Here is a 14,848-nt window from a genome sequence, read left to right as displayed (position 1 = left end):
TCTGATATCTTTTGACTTGTACTTGGCTAGACAGGTACCATTGCTGACTCTTAATAATGGCTTATGTACTATATACTATCTCTCTCACCACTATGACTCTATATATTCCTTTCTCTGTACTATTTTTGCCTCTATCCTTTTATTGTTCTAGGCTCCATCTATATGTATTGGAATTTTTTCTATGCTACTCATAACTGTGATGTATACGCTCATTTTTTGAATAATTCTATGGATCTGATCATAGGCTTTTTATGTCCTTGACCCTCTGTTCCTTAAATGTTAAGGGACTGAACAACCCTCTGAAGAAACAAAAAATATGGGATTATGTATATAGATTACAACCTGATGTGTTATTCTTGCAGGAATCCCACCTCTCTGCTACTGACTCAAATAAACTCTCTTTTCCTTGGGCCTTCCCAGTGTTATTCTCAACTGCTGCAGACAAACATAATGGAGTATTAACTATCATTCGAAAAAGACCTGACATCGAAATACTGTCACACTGCACTGATGTTAATGGCAGATGGATCAACACATCTACAGTGGTGCCTCGCATAACGGCCGCCTCGCACAGCGAACGCTGCGCACAACGAACTTCTTGTCTTGATTCGTACAACGGACTTCGTTTCACACAACGAAGTCGCCCGAGCTGCATCGCAAACCTCCCCCCGCCGCCACCGCATATTTTTAAACCTCCCCCCGCCGCATATTGTTAAACCTCCCCCCGCCGCCGCCGCATATTTTTAAACCTCCCCCCGCCGCCGCATATTTTTAAACCTCCCCCCGCCGCCTGGGCCTGCGCTGATCTCTGAATGGCTGCAGTCAGCTCTCGCGGGACTCACAAGAACTAACTGCAGCCAGCTCTCGCGGGACTCACAAGAACTAACTGCAGCCATTCGGAGATCGGCATGGGCCCACACAGGCGTGCAGAGGAATTGCTCCTGATCTCTGCGCTTCTGGCCTGTACGCCACTGGCTGGGAAAGATGGGAGGAATTAAAAAAAGGACTGGGGAGTATGTGGGGGGTGATTATAATACACAGCAAGGATCAACAAAACCCCTGTCTCCCCTCCCCTTCACATATATCCCCTCTATATCATGCTAACAGCTCTAACAAGATAAATTTATCTTTTTTTATGTCATCTTAGCATATTTTATGCTACAGAACGAATTATTTTTTTTTACATGTATTGTTATGGGAAAACGCGTTTCACATAACGAACTTTTCGCATAACAAACTTGCTCCTGGAACGAATTAAGTTCGTTGTGTGAGGCACCACTGTATTAAGTTTAATGGCAAAACTATCACGTCTTAACTTATATGCTCCTAACATTGACGATCTGACCTATGATGACATCTCTGAACAAATTGCTATGTCGCTAGGTCATCCTATAATATTGGATAAGAACATAAGAACATTGGATAAGAACATTGGATAAGCAGTGCCTCTGCTGGGTCAGACCAGAGGTCCATCGTGCCCAGCAGTCCGCTCTCGCGGCGGCCCAACAGGTCCAGTACCTGTGCAGTAATCCTCTATCTATACCCCTCTATCCCCTTTTCCAGTAGGTAATTGTCTAATCCTTTCTTAAACCCCATTACTGTACTCTGCCCTATCACGTCCTCTGGAAGCGCATTCCAGGTGTCCACCACATGTTGGGTAAAGAAGAACTTCCTAGCATTCGTTTTGAATCTGTCCCCTTCTATCTTTTCCGAGTGCCCTCTTGTTCTTTTATTTTTTGAAAGTTTGAAGAATCTGTCTCTCTCTACTTTCTCTATGCCCTTTATGATCTTGTAAGTTTCTATCAAATCCCCTCTAAGTCTCCTCTTCTCCAGAGAAAAGAGACCCAATTTCTCCAATCTCTCAGCGTATGAAAGGTTTTCCATACCTTTTATCAGACGTGTCGCTCTCCTCTGGACCCTCTCGAGTAACGCCATATCCTTCTTAAGATATGGTGACCAAAATTGGACGCAGTACTCCAGATGCGGGCGCACCATCGCCCGATACAACGGCAGAATAACTTCTTTCGTTCTGGTCGCAATACCTTTCTTGATTATACCAAGCATTCTATTCGCTTTCTTGGCGGCCGCTACACACTGTGCCATCGGCTTCATTGTTGTGTCCACCATTACCCCCAAGTCTCTTTCCTGTGTACTCTCCTTCAATAATATCCCTCCCATCGTATAGTTGTACCTCAAGTTTCTGCTTCCCATATGTAATACTTTACATTTCTCAACGTTGAACTTCATCTGCCACCTCGTCGCCCATTCCCCTAGCTTGTTCAAGTCCCTTTGCAATTCTTCGCAGTCTTCTATAGTCCGAGCACCACTAAAAAGTTTGGTGTCGTCTGCAAATTTTATTATCTCACACTTTGTCCCTGTTTCTAGATCATTTATGAATATATTAAATAGCAGTGGCCCGAGCACCGAGCCCTGCGGTACACCACTCGTGACCCTCCTCCAGTCAGAGTAGTGGCCTTTCACTCCTACCCTTTGCTTTCTACCTTCCAACCAGTTTCTGATCCATCTATGTACATCTCCTTCCACCCCATGGTTCTTCAGCTTCTGGAGTAGACGTTCATGGGGCACCTTGTCAAAGGCTTTTTGGAAATCTAGATATATGATGTCTATGGGGTCTCCTCTGTCCATTTGTTTGTTAACTCCCTCGAAGAAGTGCAATAAGTTCGTTAGGCACGATCTACCCTTGCAGAAACCATGTTGACTGGTTATCAGTAGTTCGTTCCTTTCGAAATGTTCATCAATGTTTTCTTTTATCAGAGCTTCTGCCATTTTTCCCGGAACCGAGGTCAGACTCACTGGTCTGTAATTTCCAGGGTCTCCTCTAGATCCCTTTTTAAAGATGGGCGTAACGTTGGCTATCTTCCAATCCTCCGGGATCACGCCTGTTTTTAGGGACAGGTTGCAAATTTGCTGTAGTAGTTCCGCTATCTCCTCCTTTAATTCTTTCAGAACCCTTGGATGTATTCCGTCCGGACCTGGGGATTTGTCAGGTTTTAGTTTTCCTATCTGTCTGCGTACGTCTTCAAGGCTCACTTCTATGTATGTTAATTTTTCTGTTTGACTTCCATGAAAGAATTGCTCAGGTTCCGGTATGTTTGAAGTGTCCTCATTTGTAAATACAGACGAAAAAAACATGTTTAGCCTTTCTGCCACTTCTTTCTCCTCTTTCACAACTCCCTTCCTGTCTTCGTCATCCAGTGGTCCTACCTCCTCCCTAGCCGGCTCCTTCCCTTTAACATATTTAAAGAATGGTTTGAAGTTTCGTGCTTCCTTAGCTAGCCTCTCTTCGTACTCTCTTTTGGCTTTTCGAACCACACGGTGACATTCTTTTTGATTTTTCCTGTGCTCTTTCCAATTCTCCTCAGTTTTGTCCTTTTTCCACTTCCTGAATGAATTTTTCTTATTGCCTATTGCTTCCTTCACTATTTTGGTTATCCATGCCGGGTCTTTTGTTCGACTCTTTGTGCACCCCTTTCTGAACCTGGGGATATATGTATGGATGGTGACTTCAATATGATAATTGACCCTATTATGGATAGGAAATCTCATGCCTCACAAGAAATCTAGGTCCTGGTATAAACTCTATGACCTAATCCAGCAATTCGACCATATTGATCCTTGGAGAATACAACACCCCCGTACACAAGAATTTTCCTTTTTTTCAGCACCGCATTCCACATACTCTCGCATAGACTTCTTCCTGATCAGTGCATCCCTCTCTGCTTACCTCGCCTCTTCTCAAATTAAAGAAATTGGAATATCTGATCATGCAACAATAGAGATGAAGTTCAGTGGTCTCTCTGCCACTTTGCCTCATAAGAACTGGAGACTTAATAGTTCCTTCTTCCAAGAACTGGAATTTATTCCACATATAAATTCTGCCATTGATGAATTTTTTCAGATGAACAAACCCAAGGACACTGGTTGGATTATCTTATGGGACTCTTTCAAAGCATCCGGGGCCATATCATATCCTTTTCTGCCTACCTTAAAAAACAGAAATTGAAGGTGCTGCATGATCTGGAAATCACCATTAAGAAATTGGAACAGGATCATATCCGAACCTCCTATGACTTCTCTATCTTGACTCAGCTCCGATCTCTCCGTTTACAACATAGCCTGCTCATGAGCCGCAAGGCAAGTAAACACCTCCTGTTCCAAAACGCTAATTATTATCTTGAAAATAATAGATGTGGCTGCTCTTTGGCCCAGTATCTTAAGGGCAAATGTATTAAAACCTTTGTAGTGGCGCTAGCAGATGTCTCTGGAGAAACTATATCTTCCACCAAGGAGATTGTGAATACATTACATCAATATTACCAATCTTTATATTAATTGGAAATCCCTGCATCCTCTGTATTACCAGACTTCTTACAGACTCTTCCCTGGACTACCCTATCTGACTCACCTATCAAGTCTCTTTCACAACATCTCGCGCAGGAGGAAGTATCTTCAGCTATCAGAGCACTTGCACATAATAAATCTCCTGGACCTGATGGTCTAACTTCAGAATTCTACCAAAGTTTTCTGCCTCATATTTTATCTCATCTCCACTCCTTTTTTGTGGCCCTAAATGATTTTGGATGTGGTTGTGGAACTTTCACGGAAGCAACGATTATAGTCCTGCCTAAAGAAGGTAAGGACGCCACTGATGTAAGGAATTACAGACCTATATCGTTGATAAATTCGGATGCCAAGATCTTTGCTAAAGCCATAGCCCTGCGACATCAACCTGTGCTTGATACCATTATAGCCCCTGACCAGATGGGATTCATGACCGGCAGTCTTTCCAGCCACAATACCAGACTTTTTGCAAACCTTCTTCTCCGCCTTTGGTTGCAATTGGATTGGATGCGGAAAAGGCATTTGATCGGACAGAATGATCATACCTGTTCTATGTACTACATTGGTACGGATTCCCTCCATATTTTCATTCTCTCATCAGGATTTTATATTCTAATCCCTCTACTAAATTGTGCATTAATGACACATACTGTACTGTTTTCAGCCTGGCTAGAGGCACACGATAAGGCTGTATGTTATCTCCGCTCCTATTTAATCTTGCGTTGGAACCCCTACTCACTGCTATTCACACTGACAAGAATATTATCGGATTCAGATTGGGCTCATTTGAGGTCAAATATCTGCTTATGCGGATGATGTTTTAATCTATGCCTTGCCATCTTCTCTTACCCAAGTACTTGATGTAATACCACGATACTCTGTCATCTCAGGGTATAAGCTCAACCTCTCTAAATCTGAAATTATGCCATTGAATTGCACGGAAGTAGGTGAGGACATCAAAATGCTTGGATTCAAATGGACCAATGACAAGATCAAATACCTCGGGCTCCTCTTTAATCCCTCCATGGAGGACACTATTTCTTCTAACGCCAATTTTATCATAAACAAAATCAAACGTACACTGGCCAGGTGGACACCATTACAGCTCTCTTGGTAGGGATGCCTCGATACCATAAAAATGATGGTAGTACCGATGATAACCTATGTGATGGGAATGATCCCTTGCCTGTTTCAGAAACACTTCTATAAGAAACTTGAATCCCTACTGGCTGATTTCCTTTGTAACATAGTAACATAGTAGATGATGGCAGATAAAGACCCGAATGGTCCATCCAGTCTGCCCAACCTGATTCAATTTAAATTTTTTTTTTTTTTTTTTTCTTCTTAGCTATTTCTGGGCAAGAATCCAAAGCTTTACCCGGTACCGTGCTTGGGTTCCAACTGCCGAAATCTCTGTTAATACTTACTCCAGCCCATCTACACCCTCCCAGCCATTGAAGCCCTCCCCAGCCCATCCTCCACCAACGGCCATATACAGACACAGACCGTGCAAGTCTGCCCAGTAACTGGCCTAGTTCAATATTTAATATTATTTTCTGATTCTAAATCTTCTGTGTTCATCCCACGCTTCTTTGAACTCAGTCACAGTTTTACTCTCCACCACCTCTCTTGGGAGCGCATTCCAGGCATCCACTACCCTCTCCGTAAAGTAGAATTTCCTAACATTGCCCCTGAATCTACCACCCCTCAACCTCAAATTATGTCCTCTGGTTTTACCATTTTCCTTTCTCTGGAAAAGATTTTGTTCTACGTTAATACCCTTCAAGTATTTGAACGTCTGAATCATATCTCCCCTGTCTCTCCTTTCCTCTAGGGTATACATATTCAGGGCTTCCAGTCTCTCATCATACGTCTTCTGGCGCAAGCCTCCTATCATTTTCGTCGCCCTCCTCTGGACCGCCTCAAGTCTTCTTACGTCTTTCGCCAGATACGGTCTCCAAAACTGAACACAATACTCCAAGTGGGGCCTCACCAATGACCTGTACAGGGGCATCAACACCTTCTTCCTTCTACTGACTACGCCTCTCTTTATACAGCCCAGAATCCTTCTGGCAGCAGCCACTGCCTTGTCACACTGTTTTTTCGCCTTTAGATCTTCGGACACTATCACCCCAAGGTCCCTCTCCCCGTCCGTGCATATCAGCTTCTCTCCTCCCAGCATATACGGTTCCTTCCTATTATTAATCCCCAAATGCATTACTCTGCATTTCTTTGCATTGAATCATAAAACTCCGCGCAAAAGCCTACAAAAGCTTAAATGCACCAGGAAACAAGGTGGAGTTTCCTTTCCTAGTTTGTATGACTATCACGTGGCTTTCCTGATGCGTCAGGGAGCTAAATGGAATTATGCCTCCACCTATGACCATCTTCCACCCTAGCTGATGTTGGAATCCAAACTATGTTCTGTGCCTTTGAATCATTTCTATATGATGACACCCCAGGCTCCTATCCTATCAAATCCAATTATATTTTCTACTCTACAAGCGATACGTGAAGTGGAGTCTTTCTCTGATATCAAATGGGAGTCCTCATCGCTGGCTCCTCTATGGAATAATTCCAGAATCAAGATACAAAACAACCCGGTGTCTTGGAAGCTTTGGCAGAATTGTAATATTTGGTCTGTAAACCAACTATATGATGGAAAACAATGGTTCACATTTGCTGATATATGTCAGACATATAATTTACCACCATCGCAGTTCTTTAGATGGCTCCAACTTACCCACGCTGTCAGGAAGGACCTTCTCTCTAAGTTCTCTTGTACTGGTTACCCCACACTTTTCTCCTATTGTGATAAAATTTCCTTTAAATGACATGAAGCATCCTCTTGGTATAAAGTTATAAAGTTCTGCAAATATTCACCTGACATACATTTGAGAGCAATGTGGCAAGCAGAAACGAATTTGACTCTGGATGAAGACAACTGGAATTCCATATGGCTTACCTGTAGCAAGGTCCTTCACTCGTCCTCTTTATTGCAAACTGCCTATTTCACACTTCATAAAGCTTATTGGACTCCACAACGTCTGGCAAAACTTGGATTTGCTTATCAAAACTCCTGTTGGTCTTGCAAGGCGGAGGGTGGTTCACTTTGTCATATGTTTTTTGACTACCCTCTTCTAGAGAAATTTTGGAAGCGGGTATGGCAAACTATTTCTGAGATTTTGTCAATTAAACAACCTCTCTCATATGCTATAATTATTTTTGGTTCTGAAGCGATATCTTACTCTCTTACTTATTGTGAATCACTGCTCTTGCGTGGACTGTTGATCTTGGCCCTGAAAGTCATATTATCTAACTGGAAAGATCTCTCTTCTGCCACATATTTAGCATGGTGGGTTAACATCTCTACGAACGAATACACGCGGAGAAGACTGGATCCCTTAGAACATTCAATGAGATATGGGAACCCCTCTTGTCCTAATGCTCTGACTGTTCCACATGATTTTGTCCCTTGACATTACCTGGTCATTGTATTACTGATATATATATTTAGGTCTGTTACTTGAATTACACCACCTAGCCTCATCTCCCTCAGATATGCTATCAATGCATAAAGCCTTATATCTATTAATCTTCATGTTACCTGCCTATTTGTATTGATTCTTTCTTTTTGCTATCTAGACGTTGGCATTATATTGCTTGTATATTATTGAAGTTCTCTGTTTTCCTTGTTCTCATTTATTCTATATTGCATTCCCTAAATGCCAATAAAAATATTGAACACACACACAAAAAAAAAATACATTTTTTTATATAGAAGCATAGTGACAGCAAATAAAAGATCCAAACAGTTCATCCAGAATGCCCTACAGTCACACTCATTATCAATTCATGATTAAACCAACAAGGAATGTAGTTTAAAATATGTATACCTGATCCTAATCTTTCTTTGCCATTTTTATTTTAAACATTTGTATTCCGCCTACAACTAAGTGGCTTACGAAAGGAACATACACAATCAATAAAAATACAAAACATAATGGGGGGTGCTCACGAAGTTAAAGAAATGATTGCAGAAAACAAAGAATCTTTGTCTGATCCAAAAGAAGATACGCTAAATATAAAACAGCAGCTTACAGCGATCTCAGCTAGAGTTACAGAGAAGGAAAATAGAATTGATGCTCATGATCTGCATCTGCAGGCCCTTTCATGCTTACAAAAATCTTTGCAACTAATGGAACACAAAACTGAAAATTAAAATAATCGATTGAGACAAAATAATGTTTGAATTCTGGGTCTACCTGAAAAGACTGAAGGTGATAACATGATTTGTTTTCTTGAAAACTGGATTCCTAAACTTCTCAACTTCAAAATGTTTTCTCGTCTGGAATTGGAATGTCATCAATCACAATCTTTTATTATTCAAAATGCTAAATATTCACATCCTATCATGATTAAATCACTAAGATATCACACACCTACTACATTCTCCAATTTGCAAAAGCCAAAGCACCCATATAATATGAAGATAACATTTTATTTGGGTCTACAAGGATCTTAAATTAGATTGGCTAAGATGGACTTTTTTTTTTAGCTTAATATGATGTTTGGCTTTTAATAATTGATTTGTGCTTAAAAAACTCTACTTTATTTCAGGTTGATGTGTATGGATCCCTCCCCACTTTCTGTTTGCTGTACTTTTATCGTGGGGTTACTTGTCTTCTTTGTTTTACAACATTTTATTTGTTCCAGATCTACTCAATGGAGGAAATAAGTTCTTGCAATGAGACCTTGGTTAAAAAAGATTGGAGCCAAATTTGATTTGTTTTTTTCAGCTATAATGAAGATTACTATACTGTATAAACTCAAATATAAGCCGACCCAAATATAAATCAAGGTAATTTTCCCCCCAAAAAAAGGAGGAATAAAGGTTGACTCAAATATAAACCAGGGGGGTTAATATTCTGGTACACTGCCTGGCTCTGCATCCAGCTTCCCTCCTTCCTTGCCATACTATGCACTCTGTTTCTTCTCCCTCCCTGCCAGGCTCTGTACCGTCTTTCCTCCCTTTCTGCCTTGCCAGGCTCTGCAACCTGTCCCCTCTCCCTCCTGATGCTTTGCAGGCCTCCACCGTGCTTGCCATAAGACCTTGTGGTCTAGCAGTGGGCCGGGATAAGAGGGATCCCACCCACTTGTCTTGGCCAATTGTTGAAACTTTTACCTCCCTCCTGCCTCCGCCGTGAAAACTCATGGCAACCAATCATTCATGGCTCTGCATGGGGCAGGAGCATGAGAAGACCGCTCCTGCTCACCGCAGGACCACCAGGGATTTTAAAGGTATGGCCAGAGAGGTGAGGAAGGTAAAAGTTTTAACAGGAGGGTGGCAGGTGGGCACTGACTCAAATATAAGATGAGACCCCCATTTTGGGCCCAAATATCTTGGCTTATATTCAAGTATATACAGTAAATAACACAAAATCTTTTGAAGACCTTGAAACTTTGCAACATCTAGACCAACTAGTCTTCCAGGACATGGACACTTCAACCCACCATTCTGCTACTTAAAATTTCTTCTATTTGTTGGATTACAGCTCTATAAATGCATACTAAATCTACTCATCGTGGATGAAAAATGCTAATCATAACTACCCTATCTGAACAGTATACTAATTTCATTACTTCGGATAACTTTTAAATTTATATTTCACTTTAGTTACTGTATGTATTTTACTTAATACAAATTTTACAAATTTTGTTTTTTTTTCATATACATTAGAATATTTTAAATATTGTCTACTTTGATTTTGTCTCTTATTTGATAAAATCACCTTCATTTTAGATTATATATCAATTTTATTCTGACCAGCTTTGGTTGAGTGTTTTTGGAGATATTATTTTTCATGCACAAGCTGGGATGATGAGCACTTTGGGGCCCGTGGAACTTCTATGGGCTTCGGAGTGCCTGTTCTACCAACCAGTATTAAGAGCCTCTAGCATAACTTAGGGATCCTTTTAAGAAGCCGCATTAGGCTCTTTCATCGCCAGTAGAGAATGACACGGTGACGGTTTACCCGCGGCCACCGCATTTAAGCCGCGGGTCACCGCCGAAAACGGGGAAGAAAACTAGCAGTCGCTGCGGTGACGGGGACAAGGCCATTCACCGACTGCGGAAACGGTGAACAGGTTTGTCCCCGCGGGCCAATGTACCCCCTTCTAGGAACCGCTATTTACCGCCCGACGCCCGATTCACCCCCCCAGCAGGACCGCTCGCACCCCCACCCCGAACGACCGCTCGCACGCGCTCCCACCCGCACCCGCGATCAGAGCAAGAGGGAGCCCAAGCCCTCTTGCCCGGCCGACTCCCCGACGTCCGATACATCCCCCCCCCCGGCAGGACCACTCGCACCCCCACCCCGAAGGACCGCCGACTTCCCGACAATATCGGGCCAGAAGGGAGCCCAAACCCTCCTGGCCACGGCGACCCCCTAACCCCACCCCGCACTACATTACGGGCAGGAGGGATCCCAGGCCCTCCTGCCCTCGACGCAAACCCCCCTCCCCCCCAACGACCGCCCCCCCCCAAGAACCTCCGACCGCCCCCCCAGCCGACCCGCGACCCCCCTGGCGACCCCCACGACCCCCCCACCCCCCTTCCCCGTACCTTTGGTAGTTGGCCGGACAGACGGGAGCCAAACCCGCCTGTCCGGCAGGCAGCCAACGAAGGAATGAGGCCGGATTGGCCCATCCATCCTAAAGCTCCGCCTACTGGTGGGGCCTAAGGCGCGTGGGCCAATCAGAATAGGCCCTGGAGCCTTAGGTCCCACCTGGGGGCGCGGCCTGAGGCACATGGGCCCAACCCGACCATGTGCCTTAGGCCGCGCCCCCAGGTGGGACCTAAGGCTCCAGGGCCTATTCTGATTGGCCCACGCGCCTTAGGCCCCACCAGTAGGCGGAGCTTTAGGATGGATGGGCCAATCCGGCCTCATTCCTTCGTTGGCTGCCTGCCGGACAGGCGGTTTTGGCTCCCGTCTGTCCGGCCAACTACCAAAGGTACGGGGAAGGGGGGTGGGGGGGTCGTGGGGGTCGCCAGGGGGGTCGCGGGTCGGCTGGGGGGGGCGGTCGTTGGGGGGGGGGGGGTTTGCGTCGAGGGCAGGAGGGCTGCAGTGCAGAACATAAGCCTTTCATTAAGACAATCCTGGTTCGCTTTTCCAAGTTAAAACAATTAGAAAAATATTTCTGGAGTGCTGTAATAAATTAAAATTAATAGTGCTCAGAACCCCCAAGGAAACTTCAGGCATCATTTTGAAGCTGGGGGGGGCGGTCGTTGGGGGGAGGGGGGTTTGCGTCGAGGGCAGGAGGGCCTGGGATCCCTCCTGCCCGTAATGTAGTGCGGGGTGGGGTTAGGGGGTCGCCGTGGCCAGGAGGATTTGGGCTCCCTCCTGGCCCGATATTGTTGGGGAGTCGGCGGTCCTTCGGGGGGAGGGATGTATCGGACGTCGGGGGGGGGCATCAGGCTTTCAGGATGGGGACAGACCTTCAAGGGGGGACAGTGCAGGGAAGTCAGGGAATTTATATTAATTAATTTTTTCTCTGCGTGTTTTGTTTTTGTATAGTTATTAACTAATATTTAACTAAGTTTTAAAGTTTTAAAGAATGTTTCCTTTATACGTAAATAAAGAAAAGTGAATGGGATTGCAGTGGCGGTGACGGGGCGGTGAATGGGGTGGCAGTGGCGGTGACGGGGCGGTGAAGAGGATGGTGAGACGGGGACGGGGCGGTGACGGGGATGGTGAGACGGGGACGGGGCGGTGACGGGGATGGTGAAACGGGGACGGGGCGGTGACGGGGACCAATTTTTTCACCGTGTCATTCTCTAATCGCCAGCCATGGCGGTATAACTCTCCTGGAAATGTCCAGACTATTAATTTGTAATCCGCTTAGAACCGCAAGGCACAGGCGGAATAGAAATCACTAATGTAATGTAATATAAGTTTTGATGCTCATAAAATTCCTATTAGCATTGGAGCTAATACTGCCATGGCCAACAATAAAAAAGCCTAATGCAGTTTTGTAAAACGGGGGGTTAATTAAAAGAAGGATTAATTTTCTAGTTTATTTTATGTTAAGCTCTCTGAATTTATTTTTATTTCTTTATACTCCAATTATTCTAATCTGAAATCTCATCTCATAAGGGATGGAACCATGCCCATCATCTTATGGCTCTCATGAATAAATTACAATGTTATGGTTTATTTGTACAATTAATTGTTTTACTCATGAGCTTGGTTGTTTCTATCCTACTGATAACTTTACAGCCTTGCAGTATATAAATTGATTATTATTATTATTATATTGGTCAATATGAGCATTTATATCATCAATTTATTGCACTACCTGTGTTCTTATTATTTCTCATAATAGACTTTGCATTTCTAATAAAACTCTGACACCATGTTGGGATAGAAAGAAAGAAAAAGAAAGAATTGAATTAACTTGAAAAAGCAAGTGATTCTAGTGGTATTGAAAAGAAAGGAAAGAGAAAGGAAAAAAAGGAAATAAAAATTCCTAGATTATCTAGACACTTGGATTGATTGAATTTTTGAAATATGGCTAATAAAAAAATAGACCTGATTTCAAAATATTTGCTTACCGCGCAGATGTAATAGAAAAGCCAGTTCCGGAATAAAATTCAACACAGGAAGAAGAGGAGACAACTATACTAGGAAAAGAAATGTTAGAGACTGTAGAATCTCCATCAGCAGATTTAGCATTGGCCAGTAAGGTGGACTTACAATAATGGATGGCTGACATTAAACTTTCATTAGCAGTGTTCTTCTCAGATATCAAAATTAATATCAATGGCCTACATAAAAAAATGGACGATATGAGTCAGAGTCTCCAAGAGTTTGAAGAACAGGTTATTTCGCATGAACAGGAGATAACGGAAATTCAACAAGATTGCAAACAAATAGACCTATCAATATAAGAGTTCCTCCTCAAAGTCGAAGATGGAGAAAATAGGGCAAGGCGAAATAATCTGAGATTTCGTGGGATCCCTGAATAGGAAGAGCTTAAAGATCCGATAGCCTTTATACAATCTATTTGTCATAAGTTCCTACAAACAGAAAATCCAGATGTAGAACTTCCAGTTATAGAATTCGAACGGATACACCAAGCTCTGGGCCTGCGCAAATCGGAGAGACCAAGGGACATAATAGTATGTTTCTTAAGATATCCACAGAAGGATAGAGTGCTACAAGCAGCTCGGAAAATTGGCCATTTGATGTGGAACAACGCAAAAGTGGAACTGTTTGCAGATATCTCTTCAGCAACTTTGAAACGTTGCCGAGAGTGCCATGAAGTAACCAGATGTTTACAACAAAATAATATTCGTTATAAATGGCATTATCCATTTGGGATTTCTTTTATGCTAGAAGGCAAACAACATAAAGTTGCATCAGCATTAGAAGCCCAACAACTACTTATATAAGCTAAACTCTGGATTAGAGGGAGAAATACAGCAAAAGGAGCCATCACAACCTCCACCCATGTGACCACCAAGTCAGAGATGGCAAAGATTGGAACAAAGAAAGAGATTACAGAGACAATGAGAAGAATTGATGATTTTAATAATTTTATTTAATAATTCTCAGATAAAAGATAAGATGTTGTAAAGGGGCAGATAATAGAAAAAGTTTTGGAGAGCTGGGTCAGGGTTAACTTTCTTTGACTCTGATGTCTGGAAGTAGATATGGCACCCGGTCTTATTGACTGGTGGCTGGATCTGGATCCAGAGATAGATGACGAGAGAGATTTGGAAGGGTAAGGGAATTGTAGGAGAAGAGGGAAGGGGAGGAGGGTAAATTAGTTTTTCTTTTAAGAATGATTGGTTGTGATAGGGGTAAGGGGGGTAGTGGGGGAGATAAGGAGACCTCGTAAAAAATTATTTTTTTTATGTTCAATATTTTTTTTATTATTTTAAATGTAGAAAATGAAAACATTACAAATAAAAACTGCAGTACAGAACTGTAACATGAAGTTTCCGAACAGTGATTGCAGTCACAAGAAACAAATATACATAGCCATAATCGGTCAAGAAGCAACCAAAGAGGTACATCGAATTACAGAAATGCAATGCCCAGAGTTAATGCAGTCATCACATGTCAAGGATAGGTGCCCATATTTTATTAAAAGTAGGCAAGGAATTTGTCTTCTTAGTAGCTACCTTTTCAAACTTGACAAAGACATAAGGACTTTAATAGATGGCTCAGAGCCTGGTGTCATCAAGAAGGCTTCAGGTACATAGGAGGATGGGGAAATACATGGAAGGACAAGAAGCTATATTGCACTGATGGGCTACATATTACTACAGCAGGAAAAAGAAACCTTGCAGAGAAATTTAGACAATATTTTTCCAGGCATTTAAACTAGAAGGTGGGGGTGGTGTATGTACGAAGGACAATTATAAAGACCACCCCCGGCAAAAGAAAAGATGTGATAGTAGTAAAGGCTGCAACATAAG

The 14,848-nt window shown here is 42.9% G+C and overlaps 1 protein-coding gene across 4 annotated transcripts in view; it reads right to left on the bottom strand.

Moving 5' to 3' along the window:
* RYK (receptor like tyrosine kinase) overlaps positions 1-14,848 on the bottom strand; it is a 1,376,634-nt gene that overhangs the window by 99,139 nt on the left and 1,262,647 nt on the right. Inside the window, exon 14 of one of the 4 annotated variants that reach the window (XM_033957872.1) lies at positions 7,106-7,168. The exons of the other annotated variants lie outside the window; for them this stretch is intronic. Within the exon in view, the coding sequence (XP_033813763.1) occupies positions 7,151-7,168 (18 nt within the window). The 3' untranslated portion in view covers positions 7,106-7,150. The remainder of the gene's footprint in view (positions 1-7,105; positions 7,169-14,848) is intronic. 4 annotated transcript variants of the gene reach the window in all.

Source organism: Geotrypetes seraphini, chromosome 9, assembly GCF_902459505.1.
Source record: "Geotrypetes seraphini chromosome 9, aGeoSer1.1, whole genome shotgun sequence".
Taxonomy (NCBI): domain Eukaryota; kingdom Metazoa; phylum Chordata; class Amphibia; order Gymnophiona; family Dermophiidae; genus Geotrypetes; species Geotrypetes seraphini.
This window is presented reverse-complemented; position numbering and strand designations above follow the sequence as displayed.